General features: G+C 43.3%; 3 protein-coding genes across 5 annotated transcripts; all 3 read left to right on the forward strand.

Annotated features, from left to right (window-relative positions):
- The first annotated feature begins 20 nt into the window (after positions 1–20).
- Positions 21–13,031, forward strand: ahcyl1 (adenosylhomocysteinase-like 1). 3 transcript variants are annotated; one of them, XM_062459966.1, is made up of 17 exons: positions 21–468; positions 6,274–6,388; positions 6,839–6,982; positions 8,022–8,122; positions 8,283–8,385; positions 8,512–8,606; positions 8,739–8,845; positions 9,060–9,176; positions 9,296–9,359; positions 9,433–9,521; positions 9,635–9,705; positions 9,841–9,935; positions 10,078–10,176; positions 10,805–10,873; positions 11,101–11,179; positions 11,795–11,915; positions 12,097–13,031. In XM_062459966.1, exons 1-17 carry the CDS (start codon positions 280–282, stop codon positions 12,101–12,103), a joined length of 1,665 nt encoding a protein of 554 aa, XP_062315950.1. In that variant the 5' UTR covers positions 21–279; the 3' UTR covers positions 12,104–13,031. The 3 variants fall into 3 exon arrangements, with proteins under 3 accessions (XP_062315950.1, XP_062315951.1, XP_062315952.1); XM_062459968.1 differs by lacking the exon at positions 21–468 and adding an exon at positions 3,332–3,466 and having other exon boundaries at positions 6,280–6,388; XM_062459967.1 differs by lacking the exon at positions 12,097–13,031 and having other exon boundaries at positions 11,795–11,919.
- A 281-nt stretch (positions 13,032–13,312) lies between these two features.
- Positions 13,313–15,820, forward strand: LOC134019266 (heat shock 70 kDa protein). Its single transcript, XM_062459964.1, has 2 exons — positions 13,313–13,455; positions 13,651–15,820. The coding sequence occupies exon 2, from the start codon at positions 13,663–13,665 to the stop codon at positions 15,598–15,600; it is 1,938 nt and encodes a 645-aa protein (XP_062315948.1). The 5' UTR covers positions 13,313–13,455; positions 13,651–13,662; the 3' UTR covers positions 15,601–15,820.
- Positions 15,821–18,063: 2,243 nt separating this feature from the next.
- Positions 18,064–20,708, forward strand: LOC134019265 (heat shock 70 kDa protein-like). The gene is made up of 2 exons (XM_062459962.1): positions 18,064–18,219; positions 18,363–20,708. Exon 2 carries the CDS (start codon positions 18,375–18,377, stop codon positions 20,370–20,372), a length of 1,998 nt encoding a protein of 665 aa, XP_062315946.1. The 5' UTR covers positions 18,064–18,219; positions 18,363–18,374; the 3' UTR covers positions 20,373–20,708.
- Positions 20,709–21,111: the final 403 nt, after the last annotated feature.

Below are 21,111 nucleotides of genomic sequence, written 5' to 3' on the forward strand. Positions count from 1 at the left end.
TTAGAAACGCCCCATGTTTATGCTGCTGTCAGTGGATACAAGCCGACCTGGACAAGAATAAGTGTAACCACTCCTTTTAACAAAGTAACGACGATAATAATCCCACTCTGTTACTTATTATTCAACCGATATTTGTTGTTGTATTTATCACAGCATAGGCTGTTATCCGATATAAATTTCCAAGCAGCACGAAGCTTAGACAGGAAAGAGGTATCCCCACTATAGCACGTCGGACATCATCAGAATTTTCCTGTGAGGTCGGAAGAACCCCTGAATGAAATGACAGACTCGGTTGTTGACGGGATGCTGGACGTTAAACAAGCTACAAAATATGTCAAAGAAAGCGAGAACGTTGCAGAAAAGTATTCTGCTATGACTGTGAGCAAAAATAGCGACATGAACATGAACGTGGGCGAATTGCCCTCTGCCGCATTCACTGCGGTCCCCACTCTCAAATCTGTCAAGAAGGTACGTAATAATCATCATCAATATTCACTGTAACCGTGTGATGGGATGTGTGAGAAAACCGCAATGGGTGCAGCTTATAGCAGTAATATCCAGTTAATTACATAAAAAATGAGTGTTTGTTAATTGTTGTCATTTGTTTCGTTATAAAGGTAGGCTTATGCCCCCTGCAAATTCCTTGAAAGCGCATTCTTCAAAACACTAGTGTCCCAATTGAATTGGGATTTGCTGATTACTTATTCCATTAGGTTAGTTCAACTGGCGACCACTCTGTAAGTGCGGAGGTAAATATAGTGTCAAGGGTGTTTGCACAGTGTTACCTTGAAAGCAAAAGAGCCACCAGATCCACTAATGTAACCTTTGTTAGCTTTTTCTTTTCTTCATTAATAACTCAAATGAAAGAAATAGTCATTGTGGCATTCTGACTCAGATCACCAAAACAAGCAACTATATCACACGAAACACGTTTCAGTATGGGGTGATGCAGGCTTAATTGTCATGACCCAGCTTCTGAATGTACTATATCTATTTTTTTTCCGAGAGCACTGCAAAGTCCAGTAGGAATCCTAAGATGGGTACACGGCATACAGAGAGCAGATTCAAGGTTTGTGCCGTGGCTTATTAAAGCCAGAACATTGCCTCTGCCCCCTGTCTGGCAGGACATTATGTTTTCTCTGGAGAGAGCCTAAGGGAGTTTGATTTTAAACACATTGGAAATTGGAAGAATGTGACTCGCTCTTGTGAAAACAAAGCTCTTTGTTATGAATCAATTTGAGAACACTTTATCCCTTGTCCAAGTACCTGTTGAGTGTTCTGTTTCTTTGTGAGATGAGCTTTGGGTTAAATTACCCATTAAGATCATTTCTGTGAGATAGTAACATACTATCACATGGCAAGTTTAGGTATAAGGGTTGATTAAACAACACCCTTTTATCTTTGAAAATGATCATAAGTTTCAACAAAGCAGTATCCTATTACCAAATCACTGAATAAATTCATGGACAGTAAAAAACTAGTTTATTTTACTGTGTCGTTATAGAGAGTGCTATAATGCAGTAATGAGAAATTGAAGATCATTCTGCCACTGAAGCCCTACTCTGACACTTGTGTGTATGGATTTATGTGCATGTGTTGGTAGCCATGGTATTAGTGGTGTCACTCCAAGTGGTCAATGCTCAGCCCAATGTCATACATGCACATTCAATAGCTCCATTAGTCAATCTATTCTATCTTTTATCCAACTGTTATGCAATAGGTCATCCCTCTGGAAGTTCATTGCTGGCTTTAATTGTATACTGTACATAATGTATATGCATACTTTTTTATTTTGGTTCTGGAAACTTCAAGAATTAGACATGCGCACATGGTGTTCTAATGTATGATTCTTGGATAACACACTTAAGTCAAGGTCAAATCCAGGTGCCAGCAAGATTCCATCAAGCCATACCGTGAAATGTAGGATACTTGCACGAGAACACAATGAAATTTGAAACCTAGTATACATATTTAGGAAGTGTTTACTGTGAAATCAATGTGCACATGGTTCTATTTTGAAAACAACAGTAAATGTGTCATGCTCATGGCGTGTGACCATTGGTGTATGAGTCATGTTTAAAGTGTCTATAAGCTGAGAAATATGACATGTCCATACCGACTGGTCCTGGGCATTTTCCCTGCTTCTTTCAAGACACACGCTGGATTTCACCCAGGCTGTTCTTAAGCCAACCTTTCTTATCGCTGCCATACTCTGTGACCTTGAGCTTGCTTTCATATTCTTCGATGTCCTCAAGGTATTCTCCTCACAAACGTTCAACAAGAGCACAACAGGATCCTACTGCTGTAGGGCTGCTTTGCGAGTGTGGACATAGCAGCTCTATCCAGTGTGTCAGTTAATAACATTCAATCCCATCTGTGTTGTAGAAGAAGGGTCCCATCATTATGAAGGTCAGACAGTTTGTAGGTAGGATTATCACCCTGTTTCTCACAACACTTGTAAGCTGTCACGTTGCTGTGGAACTAGACAGCTGATGCCGGCACTGGGCTGGTGTTCTAACCTCACAAACTTGACTTCACTAATTCTCAATTCCAGTTATGCTGATGCAGAAGTTTTGCCATGGTGGTGACAGATCAATGACTTGTGGCTCACAGTTTTTCGAACTGTTATTTATGTATGATTAGAGCCGGGGGGGAAAAGCATTAGCCTCTTGTTAAGGCTCTTCGTTAGCCCTGTGTGTCTGTGGATTAATGGTGTAGTCAGATGGTGGCCATGGTATTAGTGGTGTCACTCCAAGTGGTTAATGCTCAGCCCAATGTCCCATTCACCATCACCGGACCAAAGTCTATGGGCCTGAGCATTCATCTGAGACAGGAAGAGACACAAGGAGACACAAGGAGAAACAATGTTTTGCAAACATTGTTAAATTCCCCCTCAATCCTGTTTTTATTAGTAGGCCTGGCAAGGAACCAGCAGAAGGACAATTCAATCTTATGTGACCATTGGTAGATTAAGAAGAAAAGGTGTACAGTAGGTGTGTGTGCGTACCCTGTGCTTGCTTGTGTGTGTGTGTGTGATTGTGCACATGCTTGTCCGTGTGGGGTTGTGTGAACGTGATCCTCTGAGAGTACAGTTTGTGTTTGTGTGTTTATGTGTTCACAGTCTGTTCTTCCCTGATCTATAACACCATCTCTAATATCGGAGCTGCTTGTCAAGGGCATAGACAGACATAGGGAGAGAAGAGGGCTGGTCTGGTTGGACACCCCACGCTAAAAGGATGGTAATCTGTCAGGCCCTCCTTTAGTCTCAGCACCAACCCCAATCCTAACCCTGCCCCTATCTGGCAGTGTACAGTGATAATAACATCGAGGCCACCTAGCACCATCCCTCAGAAGACACAGCAAGCTGAGAGAGAGAGGCAGGAACATAGACCAGACGATGGCAGCTATGGCACACCACAGGCAGGGTCACGGCCACGGGCACGGTCACGGTCACGGAAGAGAACGGGTAAGTCATGGATTTAGGCTGAAGCTTCTCTCCAAACAGTTTTTGGATGTAATATTTCAGACATGAATGTCAGGGAAGAATGAATGTCTTCTGAAAGTGAAATACTGTTGCTGCTAGTAGGCACTCTGCAGCTTTGACTAATATCTGTTCACCTTTACTTAGTTTAATTATATTTGGATTTCCTTGTGTAAAGCATTTTAACAGTGGTGGTTGGCAGCAGATCAAATATAAGCGAGACCAACAGAATCCTTTTAATTGAGTGACTAAGACTTTTAATAAGACAAACTGCTGGACAAGTAGACACCTGCAAAACACTGTAAATATTTCTGTGATTTAGCCTTTAGTGTCTTTAATTTCTTTGGAATATAACTACTAAAGTAGCCTTTTTATGTTGTGAACAAAGATATAAATCACATTTTTTATCGTTTTTATTTCTATAACTGTTTTTTATTTTTTTAATGTCAGAGGGTTTCATAGATAAGTGTTTTTTCTATTTTTGCTTGTCTGTCTTTTGAGGTCAGTACAACATTAAAATGCTTCACAACTCCCCTTGAACCCCAGTCGATTCCTCACAAGTGTGTGCTGGCTCAAAGCAAACACCACATGCTTTTCCACAGAAACGTGAGGCAGTGCAAACAGTCAGCTGTGTAAACAGCTAGAAGCAGTGCCATATTCTCCATGGGGTCTCATGACCTTCTTGTCTTTCATTTTGTTGTATTGTTTAAATGATACCTGACCAAGCGTCAACACAGACTTCGGTCTATGTTTTGGGTTAACATAGACCTACAGTACATAGATGTTTCTGGGGAATAATGTTATGACAATCACACCAACCCAGCTAAACTGAATGGAAAGGTCAATGCATTTCACACAAAGAGAAACATTGTTGCGGACACCCTTTTAAAAGCTGAGTACAGTATTTATTGCTATTTGAATGTGTGAGGACCCATGGCTAACTATCCATACAACTTTGATGTTACCTAACTGTTACTCAACCAGTGTATGCAACCACATTTTTCATGGAATTACCAGTATTGTGTGTTGTGTCAACATACACATCAGCTTTTGGTCTAAACACTCATTTATGCATATGAAACAATCCATGCAGCTGACCCTGCAGGGACAATGAACATGAATAGAATCATTGACACAGAGAGTTCTCAAATCATGGATAACAGAGGGGCAACTCTGGAAGCCATAACCTGATCTAGAGGTGCTTTGTTGAACTTTGGGAGTGGCATTGAAGGCATAATCTTTTGAAGTAAAACAATCCAGGAAACAAAAGTGTGAAGAAACATCCACCAATCCATACAATCTTGAAGATTTTGGATGGTACAGCAATAATTGCCAGAAAGGACTGTTACTGTAAGTTACTGTAAGATAATATTTACTGCTCACATTGTCATTTGTAAATTGTAATTCTTTGTAAATGTCTAATAGTGACACAGAATGCATAATTTTGCAGAAATCCACCAGTTCCGATGATGATGATGTATAATTGATTTCATCCACGTCAGTCATTGCTGGATCTGAAGGCTTGTTGCTAAATTAGTCCCCAGCTCTGTGTAGTAGTCAGCAATCACATCACATTAGTGGAGGAACAGCAGTACCTTGAGGGTGAGCCTGCTGGGCCTTAGAAGCAGACCGGATCTCTTCTGTTTACCAATCTCAGCGACAGTCCAGGGTCTCTCCCTCCATGCTTCACCAGCCTGATGGCTTTCTGTGCCTGTCAGCAGATGACCTGCCCCATGCCAGCCCATGCCTACAGGGGTATAGCACCGCATTCGGCCTCCCCACACCCTCCAGTACCCAGTTTGGCTCGCCTCGACGATGTCCAGTTTGCTCTCCCTAATCTGTCTAATGTTGAAGACATGATTGGGGGGCCCCCACATGTTCAGACAGATCTTATCACTGCGTGTCCATGAGCCTGTCAGTGGATTTGTCAGGTGCTAAATCTAGACTGTGGCTCAGAACTGCTACTTTTACACACACCATTGTTTCGCATGGGGCTATTTTTGAGATAAGGTTTTGTTATATGAATAAATGTTGTTTATAGTTAAGTAATTACAGGATGTCTTGTTTGGATTGAGTCTTGAGGCAGGATATATATTTTACACCAGAAAAAATACATTGACATATTAGGCCTACTGTGCACTTATCCTTTTAAACCATACTTTGACATGGTAACGAGCCATGCAAGAGCGGAACCCTGTGTATTTGAACAAAGCATAAGTCATAGAGCAGGATAGAGTGGTTCAAATGTATTTTAGTCCTACCTCAACACGCACTCACTTTCAAACAATCTCAATGATTCATTTGCCCTGTGTGAAGTGGCGAGCTATGGTGAAACCAGCCCAAGGATATCAGCTCCGGCGTTTGATAAAGACCACAGCTTGGTGGTTTGGTGATCACAGCTAGTCATAACGGGCACACTGCTTGAATAGTTTAAGTAAACATGATTTTACCAGCAGAACCTTGGCAAGCAGTGGATAAGTCTACAAAGTCACTGCTCTTATGTCTGTCAGTGTTGTCCACAGTACAGTTACAGTATGTTGTCATTTGTCACAAAACTTTTACCCTACTTTTTGTGAATTGTCCTAGTATCCTCCACAGTATTATCAAATAAACCAAGTCTAAGCCATGCCTAAGACTGATTTTTTTTGTCACCTTTTCCAGGATAGCCATAAAACAAACAACCATTATCAAATGTAACATTAGAGGTTGTATGATGTAACTAATGCGTTGTTTTGCCAAACAGATCCATTCATGAAATGTTGTTTCTTGTCTTCACCATTTGTCCCCTGCAGATCCAGTTTGCTAATGCAGAAGACAAGCAGGAGTTCAGCAGATACCCCACTAAGGCAGGCCGGCGCTCCCTCTCTCGGTCCATCTCTCAGTCTTCAACAGATAGCTACAGCTCAGGTACTACGCACACATATACAGTATATTTACTATTCTAACTAGCGTGTAAACATTACCCCTAACAACCTGAACCCTATGTGTAACCCCCTCATCCCCCAGTCCCCTCACACACACACATACTTTAGTCTCTTTATGTCTTACTACTTGGGAGTCAAGTGGCTGAGCGGTTAGGCTAGTTAGGGCTAGTAATCATAAGGTTGCCGGTTCGATTCCTGGCGTTGCAAAATGACGTTGTGTCCTTGGGCAAGGTACTTCACCCTACTTGCCTCGGGGGAATGTCCCTGTACTTACTGTAAGTCGCTCTGGATAAGAGCGTCTGCTAAATGACTAAATGTAAATGTACTATTCTTGAGGGTGTTTGATTCTTACAAGTACCACACACACACATATTCTCTTTTTTTGCCACATCATGAGCATGACCCTTTTCTCTCTCTCTCCCTCCATGCCAAGCTGCCTCGTACTCCGACAGCTCAGATGACGATACTTCCCCCAGGGACAAGGACCAGGCCAACACCCAGGGCCGCAGCGACTTCTGCGTCAAGAACATCAAACAGGCTGAGTTTGGACGACGGGAGATTGAGATCGCAGAACAAGGTGTGAAATCACTGTGTTTGTGAAGTGTTTTTTTGTCACACATGCACAGAAAGACTACACTTGTGGTATCCGCAGTACCTGGCAAGTGATTTGACTGGACTGCAGTTTGTCTTCTCAAAACCCTGAACGGGGAAGGGTCTTTCAAAGTGAATAATACAGAGGGTTCTATTCTCACAGGACTGAGCCAGGGTGCACTGAAAGTTCTCTGAGTTCCTGCAACACGACTCCTGTTCTCTCCAGAGTCCAGGGAATCCTATCATATGGCGTCCATTTTGCTGCCTCTGCATTGTCTGAATGAACGATTGATACTGAGGCCCTGATGACTTACATTAGCTCATCACCTGGGGTTGTGTCATCACTGTTGTCCAGGGAAACAAGACAAGGGCACACTTTGTCACAGGGCCTGGTGGATGGGGGAGAGGAGAGGAAGAGGAGATGGGTGGAGAGGAAAAGGAGAGGGCCTGGCACTAGTGGGGACATGATACAGTCTGATATGGCCTGGTATACCCTCTTTTCTCTCCTCTCTCTCTCTCTCTCTCTCTCTCTCTCTCTCTCTCTCTCTCTCTCTCTCTCTCTCTCTCTCTCTCTCTCTCTCTCTCTCTCTCTCACGCTCACGCTCGTTTGCTCGCTCGCTCACTCTCTCTGGCTCACTCACAAGCACACACACACACGCACACATACACACTCTGTCCCCCTGCTCTACAGAGGATTGCTGGGGGTGTGGTGAGTAAGTGTTCAGTAAGTGGTCTACATATATGCTATGTATAGTTGCTTCATGGGGATCAACAGCCGCTGCTGACAGCTCTGTTCCACCAGCCTCCGGTCATTTACTGCACCATTCATGTAGTTACCCTGAATCACACTCTATCGTTACATAATATATCCTAAACCCTTAGTATTCCTGGGCTTTTCCCTCACATGTTACCTCTACCACACACTAGCCTTGATTGTATGCTGTCTTTTTCAGTTGACTTCTGTTTCGATTCTTTCTCTTAATTACACTCCACCTCTCTCATCCCTCCCTCCTGCCTGTCCACAGACATGTCTGCCCTGATCTCCCTGAGGAAGCGAGCCCAGGGAGAGAAGCCTCTGGCTGGGGCCAAGGTTGTGGGCTGCACCCACATCACTGCTCAGACAGCGGTAGGTCCTTTTTCTTCCATGTATGTTAGCACTCAATTCACCCTTTTGCATTGTGACAGTTTTATACTCATTTATTAAAATGTCCACATCTTGTGCATGTGACAATGTGTGTGCGTGTGTGTCTTCTATTTGTGTGCGTGTGTGTTCTCGTTGCAATCAGGTTCTGATTGAGACTCTGGTAGCCCTGGGTGCACAGTGCCGCTGGACTGCCTGCAACATCTACTCCACTCAGAACGAGGTGGCAGCTGCCCTAGCAGAGACTGGTGAGACCCCCCCCCCCCCCCCCCCCCGCCCCCAAACCTGTCTCTTCCTCTTTCTTTCAGACTTTCTGTCTCTGTCACTCAATCTTTCTGTCCCTCCCCCATCTCATTCCTTCTCTACCTCCTTAGGGGTACCTGTGTTTGCGTGGAAGGGCGAGTCGGAGGATGACTTCTGGTGGTGCATCGACCGCTGCGTCAGCAACGATGGCTGGCAGGCCAACATGGTATCAGCATCAGTGGCCCCCATCACAATACAGTGATATTCTGAACGGATATCTACGTTTGTGTGACGATGGCAGGCCATCAGATTCTGACTCCTGTTGCGATGTTCTGTTTATGATATCGTGGGTGTGTAGATTCTGGATGACGGGGGGGACCTGACCCACTGGGTTTATAAGAAGCACCCCAGCGTGTTCAAGAAGGCCCGGGGCATTGTGGAGGAGAGCGTCACCGGAGTCCACAGGTTAAATGCAAACACTAAAACAAATTGAAATTATAAATAATATCATAATTTGATATTCACTTGATATTCATTACGTTAATGTTTATTGATGTAACATACTGTGTATTTTGTCATATGTAGGCCAAACTGTTTTTGTATTATTTGATAAAATGGCAGATGATTATATGATTCTTTTTATTGGTTATTCTGCTCCTTACACACGGTGTGTACCCAGGTTGTACCAGTTGTCCAAGGCTGGCAAACTGTGTGTCCCTGCCATGAATGTGAACGACTCTGTCACCAAGCAGAAGTTTGACAACCTCTACTGCTGCCGAGAGTCCATTCTGGATGGGTAAATATACGAAAATCCTAACTTCACATATTTCTATGTATATAAATTGTTTTTAAATATTTTAATAACCTTTCTACTGCTCTGATGTGACAACAATCCCATCCATAATGTTCCTGTAGTTTGAAGAGGACCACCGACGTGATGTTTGGAGGAAAACAAGTGGTGGTGTGTGGTTATGGAGAGGTGAGTCTGGCAGACACACGCTGTCCTGTGGGGTGGTCTCTGTTTGGTCTGACACCAGGATGTCTCTCTCTAGGTGGGGAAGGGTTGCTGCACTGCGCTGAAAGCCTTGGGAGCCATTGTGTGCATCACAGAGATCGACCCCATCTGTGCCCTGCAGGGCTGGTGAGGGTCTAAAACAACATGCTGCTAATATCTAGTATACTGTGTCCCAATACATGTGAATATTCGTTTGAAAGTTAGTTACTGAATAAGCCCTGCCGTTTGTGTCCACACAGCATGGACGGATTCAGAGTGGTCAAGCTGAATGAGGTCATTCGTCAGATGGACGTAGTGATAACTTGCACAGGTCAATAGAAAATCTGTTCATCTATGTTAACTTTACTTGCTAATAACTAAACATATTTGCTTTAGATTTATTTTTATATTCCAGTTGTATATGAGTGTACAGGAGTAGAAAAGTGGGATGTTTCTCTGTCCACAGGTAATAAGAATGTGGTGACCAGAGAGCAGCTGGACCGCATGAAGAACGGATGCATTGTGTGCAACATGGGACATTCCAATACTGAGATTGATGTGGTGAGTTTTACAGTTACTGTCCCAAATGAAGGCTGTGTGCCTGTTTGTATGTGCATGTGTGTGTGTGTGTGCGGGCATGTGTGTGTGTGTACGAGTGTGTATTGTGCTGTTGCACCAACTCATGCAGCCCCTGTGTCTCCAGGCCAGTCTGCGAAGCCCCGAGCTCACCTGGGAGAGGGTGCGTTCTCAGGTGGACCACGTCATCTGGCCCGACGGCAAGCGAGTAGTCCTCCTGGCTGAGGTAACAAACCACCCCTGCCTCACCTGGCTCGAACCACACATTTCACACACTTTGGAGTCTTTCTAGTAACGCAAGTTCAGTCAAGACACTCACGTGATTGATTTCACCATTTATTCTTACGCATGACAAATGGTTTTACATTGGCGGAATGGATGTACATGGGGAAGCGCTGCCCGCCTTCACTGCATAGCAAGACATGAGGCAGGGAGCAACGAGTTAAATCCCCCACGGGGAGCACAGACAGACAACACGGGGGTGAAGGGGACGGTGGTGGGTGGCAGCAACGCAGACGGCAGGTTCGACAATGCGTGTGCGTGCATGGAGCGGCTTTATAGCGCCGCCTATCGAGCTACGCCTATGGCCTGAGGGCACGGCGATGGGTGGTATGACGCGCGCTGCCCGAGTGCCTGAACCTGCTTCGCTCATATGCCTTTTCTCCCCCCCTGAAGCTTTTCAGTCTCTCCCACCAGCAGGACATGTGTGGTGTTTCGCAGTGATCCCTATCCTGGACTGTTGTTTCTTGTTTCTTTGTGTTTTTATTTCAGAGTTCGTAGTGTCGGCTTTCTCAGCACGGTACTTCACACAGTGTGTATGCTTTGACTCATTTGTCCTCTGTGTGGGTTCTCAGGGTCGGCTGTTGAACCTGAGCTGCTCCACGGTGCCCACTTTTGTCTTGTCCATCACCGCCACCACTCAGGTAAACTATGCTTGTTGAGGTGATATTCGTGGAAATGAGAAAGCAAGAAAAGAGGAAATGTAATATTAATATTATGGGATACTTCTAGGTCAAAGTCTGTTCTTATTATTCATGCTTCTGACTCTAGACGTTTGCTAAAAAATAGGCTTTAGGTAGGTTTGTGATAGTTGTGGTTTATCTCTGGGAGAATTCTCTGAATGACTGATCACAGGTATGTGTGTGTCCAGGCTCTGGCCCTAATCGAGCTCTTCAATGCTCTAGAGGGCCGCTACAAACAAGATGTCTATCTCTTGCCTAAGAAGATGGGTAAGAGTCTGCATTCAGCTGCAAACACCCCACGTGTTATTTAATTGGAGACAGAGATGGCAAAGTACACACTTCCTTCACTCAAGTAGACCTTTCAACCTTTCGAGAAAAAAAATCTTAAACTTTTTTCCACACACGAGACGACACAAAAATCTTAGTTTTTGTGAAACTTTTTTTTGTTGAAACTTTTTCCTGAAATTTTGTTTTCAATCTTTTCACACAGTGAAAGAAGAGGAGAGAGATCATGTAGAAATACAGATTAAAACTGGCTTGAACATTTAAGAAGTAGAAAGTACAGATATTTGTGTAAAAAAAGTTGTGAAAGTAAAAAATTGAAATACCAGAAAACTGTACTTAAGTACAGAGACATAAATAAAAGCGACTATTTCACATGTAGATTTGACAGAAAACATGGAACATAGTAGGCCTACGTTTGCACAAGCAGCACAACGTGAACATTTCGTCTATCTCTGCCTCACTGTGGCTTAATATCGCCACCTAGTGCTTTAAATATACAGCTGCATTTTCCAAGCTTGGATTTTCAATACAAGTTTAAATTTAGATTTTTTTCTGAATTGTAATTCCATTGTAGCTCACAAACTTCATTTCTTCCAGATGAGTATGTGGCCAGCTTGCATCTGCCCAACTTTGATGCCCACCTGACAGAGCTGTCTGACGAGCAGGCTAAGTATATGGGCCTGAACAAGAACGGCCCTTTCAAACCAAACTACTACAGGTAGAGTGTTCCATAATAACCCTCTGTACACCATATATTAGTCATGTCATATTTATTCTCCATAATTCACCACATGTTAACCATAACCATGAAAGTAAAATTACACATATGAATTGGTTTGGACAGCTTATGTTTGTTAATACACTGTATTAATCAGACTGAATCCTCTCTGTGTTAACAGGTATTAATGGGAGTGCCCAATGTTGTGCCTGGTGCTATGACCCTCAACACAAAGGCTAAAAGATTGATACAAAATATTATTTAATTTTGTAAATTGCTATAAAAGGGAATAATGATTTTACTGAATTATTTTACTCCTGAATGTAATAACTTATAATTATTTTTCAGGCATTGACATACCTTCACAAAAAAAAATACATGTACTGTCTGTGTTAGAAACAATTATTTTTACATTAAGAAACTATTATAAGTGTATAATAATCCTTACAGTGTCTGTGTGAAAATGCCTGCTTGCAAGTTCACATCTCTAAATGTAATTATTCCGTTAGTTTGTAGTATGTTGCTATAGTCAGTTCCTTTGAAATTCATACTTGATGCCAAAAAAATTACAAAATAACGATGGTACCATTTAAAAAACAAGCCTGTTTGTGTTCTGTGTTAAGTGTCAGACGACTGACCTTTTAAACTGAAGTAGCCTACATTCCATGAGCTAGAGCCAGGAGTGACCAGGCATCACGCGCTTTTTTGTGTCTGATATTGTAGTCGAAGTGTTCTACAAATCACCTACTGCATTGATGATTCCCATGGGCTGGTATCTGCATACTTGCCTTTTAATGTTATGGTATGAATGTGCCTTCTGAGCTGCTTACTTTAGCCTATCAGTGAAACCCATTATATTGGTTAGGTTGGTATTTGTTAGTAATAATTAGATTGTTACACTGGGTATGTGCAGTAACCTACATCTTCGAACGATTCTTTCATAGTTCAAACGTAAGTTAAATAAGTTTAAGTTACACTTCATTACTTTCACATTCTATTTTGTCGCAAGATGATTTTGACATCGTGTGATTACAAATAATATATGTCTGTAAATGAATATCAGCAATAAACGCCATATAACAAAAGTAAATAAACCTCGATCTATGTCCAAATGTCCCGTTTTCGCATCTTCTTGTGTGTAAGAGTAAACAGCGTTGATTGGTCACAGGCTTTTTCTTTGCAGACGTTCTCGTACGTTCCTGAACATGTTGCACTATTATTGTCAATCCAGAATGTTCCCTCAGTCCGCACAGTGTTTACATGACGGTGGAATCAGCTTCGAGTCGCTTCCCGTTCTAGAATATTCAGTCGCTTTCGCGAAGTTCCAAGGCAGCCTCAGTTACTAAAATGAACAGTTACGTCAACAAGAGCGTGACGTAAAGGGAGCGTTCTAGAAACTAGCTTTCACTATATAAGCAACCAGTTCAGACGGTCGAGGCATTACTTTTTGAAAGACTCAAGACGCCGCAGGAGCGAAACCTAAACACACGGAAAACTTATCAGCAAGGCTCTTTGAGCTCCCTCCGACGAGAATAAAATTGTGAGTACAAATAATCTTAATGTAACGGTTTTTAGAGAGAACAGAACTGATGGTATGTGACGTTTTTACTTAACGAATAATTCCACAATAAGCTTTTATTTTCTTAGAATTGTTTATTTTATTGCTATTCACTCATTTATTATAGCCATGTAAACTATTGGTACGCTTTCTTTTCTTTTACCAATAACTCTACAGAAACAATCCAAGATGTCTTCAGCAAAAGGAGTATCTATTGGCATTGATCTCGGTACAACCTACTCCTGTGTGGGAGTGTTTCAGCATGGGAAGGTTGAGATTATTGCCAATGACCAAGGAAACAGAACCACCCCTAGCTATGTGGCCTTCACTGATAATGAAAGGCTAATTGGAGATGCCGCGAAAAACCAGGTGGCCATGAATCCCACCAACACCGTCTTCGATGCCAAACGGCTGATTGGCCGAAAGTTTGACGATCCCATTGTACAGTCTGACATGAAGCTTTGGCCCTTCAATGTCATCAGTGACGGTGGGAAGCCCAAGGTCCAGGTGGAGTACAAAGGGGAGACAAAGGCCTTCTACCCTGAGGAAATCTCATCCATGGTTCTAGTGAAGATGAAGGAGATAGCAGAGGCCTACCTTGGTCAGAAGGTGTCCAATGCAGTCATCACAGTTCCAGCTTACTTTAATGACTCACAGAGGCAGGCCACCAAAGATGCTGGGGTCATCTCTGGCCTGAACGTCCTGAGGATTATCAATGAGCCCACAGCAGCTGCTATCGCATACGGCCTGGACAAGGGCAAAAGAGGGGAGCGCAATGTATTGATCTTTGATCTGGGTGGGGGTACCTTTGATGTGTCCATTCTGACCATTGAGGACGGCATCTTTGAGGTGAAGGCCACAGCTGGGGACACTCACCTGGGCGGGGAGGACTTTGACAACCGCATGGTCAACCACTTTATGGAGGAGTTCAAGAGGAAACACAAGAAGGACATCAGCCAGAATAAGAGGGCGGTGCGAAGGCTGCGCACGGCCTGTGAGAGGGCAAAGAGAACCCTGTCCTCCAGCACCCAGGCCAGCATCGAAATCGATTCTCTTTTTGAAGGTATCGACTTCTACACTTCCATCACCAGGGCACGCTTTGAGGAGATGAATGCAGAGCTTTTCAGGGGAACCCTAGAACCAGTTGAGAAATCCCTGAGGGACGCCAAGATGGACAAGACTCAGATTCACGACATCGTCCTGGTCGGTGGCTCCACTCGAATCCCCAAGATCCAGAAGCTCCTGCAGGACTTCTTTAACGACAGGGAGCTCAACAAGAGCATCAACCCAGATGAGGCAGTGGCGTACGGGGCTGCTGTCCAGGCTGCCATCCTCATGGGAGACACCTCAGAGAACGTCCAGGACTTGCTTCTGCTGGACGTGGCACCTCTGTCCCTGGGGATTGAGACAGCAGGAGGAGTTATGTCAACCCTCATCAAACGTAACACCACCATCCCCACCAAGCAGACCCAGACCTTCTCCACTTACTCCGACAACCAGCCTGGAGTGCTTATTCAGGTGTATGAGGGGGAGAGGGCAATGACCAAGGATAACAACCTGCTTGGCAAGTTTGAGCTGACAGGAATTCCTCCTGCCCCAAGAGGGGTACCTCAGGTGGAGGTAACCTTTGACATTGATGCCAATGGCATTCTGAATGTGTCCGCTGTTGACAAAAGCACTGGCAAAGAAAACAAGATCACCATCACCAACGACAAGGGCCGTCTGAGCAAGGAGGAGATTGAGAGGATGGTGCAGGACGCTGAAAAGTACAAAGATGAGGATGATAGTCAGAGGGAGAAGATAGCTGCCAAGAACTTGTTGGAGTCTTACGCGTTTAACATGAAAAGCAGTGTGGAGGATGATAATATGAAAGGGAAGATAAGTGAAGATGATATAAAGAAGGTTGTTGAGAAGTGCAACCAGGCAATCTCCTGGTTGGAGAACAACCAACTGGCAGAGAAGGAAGAGTATGAACACCAGCAAAAGGAGCTAGAGAAAGTGTGTAACCCAATTGTGTCCAAGCTGTACCAGGGAGGGGCCCCAATGGGAGGGGCCCCAATGGGAGGCTGTGGTAGCGAGGCACGGTCCAGTTCCTCTCAGGGGCCTACTATTGAGGAGGTGGACTAAACACTGGATGGCCTCCTTCAGAGCATGCACTTTGGCATCTTTGCTGTAACCGGCCATGTTTTCACTGCAAGTGTACCTTAATGTTATTCAAAGCTTCCAAAAACAATGTGATATTTCAAACACACTAATTTTGTATAGGAAGACAGCACCTTTAGTTATGTTCAGGAGGTGTTCTCTTGCTTAGAAAATAGGGATTTTTGACCTTACATTTGAAACCCTGTTTGATAGTTTACAGATATATTAGTTTGGCTTGTCCATCTATTACTGTATATATACTGTATGTTATTATCTTGTTCATCTCTTGATTTATCATAATAAAACTTTTCCAAGATTTCAAAGTAATCTGCTTCTGGGACTGACTATCTTGTACAGTAGGTTGGCTACTGAATATCAATAATTGGGTGTGCTTGCGTCAGCAAGGCGCACACTATGTTATCTCACATATATATTTATTATTATTATAATTTATTTTCCCACCCTAAAACTCTGTAAATGTGTGCACTACATAGACGTCACTGTCAAAATCTATAACAAACACCATGTTCTAACATAAGGATGCTCATAAGTGTGCGTGGTACCAGAACACCCTAGGCCGAAGGTCAATTATCGATTTTGTAATTATCAGAATCAGAAAGGGGTTTAATCGCCATGAAAGTTTGCACAGACAAGGAATTTACTTTAGCAGGAAGGTGCATACATTCAACATATAGGGAACATAAATCTTGAATAGTGGTGTACAAGTCTAACTATACTAGTGGTACAAGGTATATCTGATACTAAGGGGCTGTAAGAATTTAGGTTAAAATAAAAATATAAAAGATTAAGTAGCTATGATACACAATATAAAAATACAAAAGTACAAATAGGGTAACTTAGTGCAAGTATGACAAGGGTGCAAAAAATGGCAAGGGTTCAAATATGGCAATGGTTTAAAGTCTGTTTAAAGTCTGTGTGAGCCTTTGGCCTTGTTGAAGATACCAGTGGCAGATGGAAAAAACTGTTCTTGTGGCGTGAGGTTTTGGTCCTGATGGACCGCAGCCTTCTGCTGGAGGGGAGTAATTGATGAAGAAAGTGTTTTGTCCGTCTCTTCATTAACAGAGTGACTAAATTCAGTTGAGTTCTGGATTTTAATAAGTATTATCAATCTGCAGATTGGGAGAAAAAAACAGACCTCTGACAATAAATGACAACACAACACCAGGCTTAGGTCTCAATCATGTCTCTCACCACTCTGAAGGCCGGAGGACCAACTTTTATAGGGCACAAGAATGTAAACATAGATAGTGACAGTCAGGCAGTTATTACGTTACAACAGTCTCAGAGAAAAAGATTCACAGCTCATAACCCATGACAACTCTCAGACTAGAGAGATCATAGTTGGAGCTGTCCTTGTAATAATGTAAGCACACAGGAAATCCCAATTTCTTCCATAGTTGGAACGGCCAGCCAGATAATTCTAATAATGTCTGGCCTACTTCCACACCATTTACCTTTTCAGTTAAGCTTTAAACAAAATGATAGAAAATTGCTAATCTCTGAAATAGCATGAAATCCTAAATAAAAAGTAAAGGGTGTGGAAGTATGCCAGACATTATTAGAATAATCTGGTGTCAATTTGAGATTTTTTAACACACACTTGAAAAAGTTATTAAATTTTGCGAGGATTTGATGCTATTTCAGAGATTAGCAATGTTCTATCATTTTGTTTAAAACTTAATTGAAAAGGTAAAGGGTTTGGAAGTAGTTCAGACATTATTGGAATAATCTGGTGTATATTTGAGATTTTTCAGTACAATTTTGAAAAGGTTTTTAAATTTTGCAGGATTTCATGCTATTTCAGAGATTAGCGATTTTATACATATATTTGTACATAACTTTGGGGGTTTACATCCATAGAAATATAATGAAACATACATTTTCTAAATTGTACGTTTAGTTTTCACCCGGACCCTAACGCGAGGCTGCAAAGTAACGTCTTCCGAATGTGAGACGAATGTCACCTCGGTCTAGTTTAGTATGTAATGCACCAAAATTACACTAGATAACATCATAGTCCTACGTTATGTTTAAGACATCATAGCAGTAATCATGTCAGAAATTGCCTTTATCTATTGGACAATATAACTGATAGGACAATATATAACTAATATGACAACATTAATAACATTAATAAACCTACATCAAATGTCCCGTTTTCGCAAATGTTCTTGTTTGTAAGAGTAAACAGCGTTGTTTATTGGTCACAGGCTTTTTCTTTGCAGACGTTCGCGTACGTTCCTGAACATGTCGCACTATTATTGTCTATCCAGCATGTTCCCTCAGTCCGCCCAGTGTTTACATGACGGTGGAGTCAGCTTCGAGACGCTTCCAGTTCTAGAATATTCAGTCGCTTTCGCGAAGTTCCAAGGCAGCCTCAGTTACTAACATGAACAGTTACGTCAACAAGAGCGTGACGTAAAGGGCGCGTTCTAGAAACTAGCATTCACTATATAAGCAACCAGTTCAGACGGTCGAGGCATTACTTTTTGAAAGACTCAAGACGCCTCAGGAGCAACACCTAAACACACGGGAAACTTCTCAGCAAGGCTCTATTGAGCTCCCTCCGACGAGAACAAAATTGTGAGTACAAATAATCTTCATGTAACGGTTTTTAAATGAGCTTTTATTTGCTTAGAATTGTTTATTTTATTGCTATTTACTTATTTATTATAGCCATGTAAACTATTGCTATGCTTTCTTTTCTTTTACCAATAACTCTACAGAAACAATCCAAGATGTCTTCAGCAAAAGGAGTATCTATTGGCATTGATCTCGGTACAACCTACTCCTGTGTGGGAGTGTTTCAGCATGGGAAGGTTGAGATTATTGCCAATGACCAGGGCAACAGAACCACCCCTAGCTATGTGGCCTTCACTGACAATGAAAGGCTAATTGGAGATGCCGCGAAAAACCAGGTGGCCATGAATCCCACCAACACCGTCTTCGATGCCAAACGGCTGATTGGCCGAAAGTTTGACGATCCCATTGTACAGTCTGACATGAAGCTTTGGCCCTTCAATGTCATCAGTGACGGTGGGAAGCCCAAGGTCCAGGTGGAGTACAAAGGGGAGACAAAGGCCTTCTACCCTGAGGAAATCTCATCCATGGTTCTAGTGAAGATGAAGGAGATAGCAGAGGCCTACCTTGGTCAGAAGGTGTCCAATGCAGTCATCACAGTTCCAGCTTACTTTAATGACTCACAGAGGCAGGCCACCAAAGATGCTGGGGTCATCTCTGGCCTGAACGTCCTGAGGATTATCAATGAGCCCACAGCAGCTGCTATCGCATACGGCCTGGACAAGGGCAAAAGAGGGGAGCGCAATGTATTGATCTTTGATCTGGGTGGGGGTACCTTTGATGTGTCCATTCTGACCATTGAGGACGGCATCTTTGAGGTGAAGGCCACAGCTGGGGACACTCACCTGGGCGGGGAGGACTTTGACAACCGCATGGTCAACCACTTTATGGAGGAGTTCAAGAGGAAACACAAGAAGGACATCAGCCAGAATAAGAGGGCGGTGCGAAGGCTGCGCACGGCCTGTGAGAGGGCAAAGAGAACCCTGTCCTCCAGCACCCAGGCCAGCATCGAAATCGATTCTCTTTTTGAAGGTATCGACTTCTACACTTCCATCACCAGGGCACGCTTTGAGGAGATGAATGCAGAGCTTTTCAGGGGAACCCTAGAACCAGTTGAGAAATCCCTGAGGGACGCCAAGATGGACAAGACTCAGATTCACGACATCGTCCTGGTCGGTGGCTCCACTCGAATCCCCAAGATCCAGAAGCTCCTGCAGGACTTCTTTAACGACAGGGAGCTCAACAAGAGCATCAACCCAGATGAGGCAGTGGCGTACGGGGCTGCTGTCCAGGCTGCCATCCTCATGGGAGACACCTCAGAGAACGTCCAGGACTTGCTTCTGCTGGACGTGGCACCTCTGTCCCTGGGGATTGAGACAGCAGGAGGAGTTATGTCAACCCTCATCAAACGTAACACCACCATCCCCACCAAGCAGACCCAGACCTTCTCCACTTACTCCGACAACCAGCCTGGAGTGCTTATTCAGGTGTATGAGGGGGAGAGGGCAATGACCAAGGATAACAACCTGCTTGGCAAGTTTGAGCTGACAGGAATTCCTCCTGCCCCAAGAGGGGTACCTCAGGTGGAGGTAACCTTTGACATTGATGCCAATGGCATTCTGAATGTGTCCGCTGTTGACAAAAGCACTGGCAAAGAAAACAAGATCACCATCACCAACGACAAGGGCCGTCTGAGCAAGGAGGAGATTGAGAGGATGGTGCAGGACGCTGAAAAGTACAAAGATGAGGATGATAGTCAGAGGGAGAAGATAGCTGCCAAGAACTTGTTGGAGTCTTACGCGTTTAACATGAAAAGCAGTGTGGAGGATGATAATATGAAAGGGAAGATAAGTGAAGATGATATAAAGAAGGTTGTTGAGAAGTGCAACCAGGCAATCTCCTGGTTGGAGAACAACCAACTGGCAGAGAAGGAAGAGTATGAACACCAGCAAAAGGAGCTAGAGAAAGTGTGTAACCCAATTGTGTCCAAGCTGTACCAGGGAGGGGCCCCAATGGGAGGGGCCCCAATGGGAGGGGCCCCAATGGGAGGGGCCCCAATGGGAGGGGCCCCAATGGGAGGGGCCCCAATGGGAGGCTGTGGTAGCGAGGCACGGTCCAGTTCCTCTCAGGGGCCTACTATTGAGGAGGTGGACTAAACACTGGATGGCCTCCTTCAGAGCATGCACTTTGGCATCTTTGTTGTAACCGGACATGTTTTCACTGCAAGTGTACCTTAATGTTATTCAAAGCTTCCAAAAACAATGTGATATTTCAAACACACTAATTTTGTATAGGAAGACAGCACCTTTAGTTATGTTCAGGAGGTGTTCTCTTGCTTAGAAAATAGGGATTTTTGACCTTACATTTGAAACCCTGTTTGATAGTTTACAGATGTATTAGTTTGGCTCGTCCATCTATTACTGTATATACTGTGCATTATTGTCTTGTTCATCTCTTGATTTATCATAATAAAACTTTTCCAAGATTTCAAAGTAATCTGCTTCTGGGACTGACTATCTTGTACAGTAGGTTGGCTACCGAATATCAAGGATTTAGTATGTCATGTACAAAAATTACACTAGATGGCATCATACACAGAGAAATGTTCAAGGCATGATAGTGGTTAACGTGTCAGAAATTGCCCTGAGTATCTTTCGGACGATATATAACTAATACGACAACATTAAAACAGCCAAATGCCTACATCAAAGCTGTGGTTAAAAATAAACGAACAAATCAGTTAGATGGGATCTGATTAAATGTGTGTCCTGTTTAATTTATGTAGCCTACTCTTGATTCACCTTGCACTAAACTAATTTGAAATAGTTTTGACATTTATGCAGTATCTTCCTCTTGGTTGTAACGTGATGGTCCTATAGCCTCCTAAGCTTACAT

Source organism: Osmerus eperlanus, chromosome 4, assembly GCF_963692335.1.
Source record: "Osmerus eperlanus chromosome 4, fOsmEpe2.1, whole genome shotgun sequence".
Classification (NCBI taxonomy): domain Eukaryota; kingdom Metazoa; phylum Chordata; class Actinopteri; order Osmeriformes; family Osmeridae; genus Osmerus; species Osmerus eperlanus.

Excerpts from the sequence above, each read along its gene's own strand:
- ahcyl1 (XM_062459966.1), top strand. The coding sequence starts at position 280 with ATGACAGACTCGGTTGTTGACGGGATGCTGGACGTTAAACAAGCTACA. Across the intron at positions 8,123-8,282 it reads ACATCACTGCTCAGACAGCG|GTTCTGATTGAGACTCTGGT; the intron begins GTAGGTCCTTTT and ends CGTTGCAATCAG. Across the intron at positions 9,360-9,432 it reads TGGTGTGTGGTTATGGAGAG|GTGGGGAAGGGTTGCTGCAC; the intron begins GTGAGTCTGGCA and ends GTCTCTCTCTAG.
- LOC134019266 (XM_062459964.1), top strand. The coding sequence starts at position 13,663 with ATGTCTTCAGCAAAAGGAGTATCTATTGGCATTGATCTCGGTACAACC.
- LOC134019265 (XM_062459962.1), top strand. The coding sequence starts at position 18,375 with ATGTCTTCAGCAAAAGGAGTATCTATTGGCATTGATCTCGGTACAACC.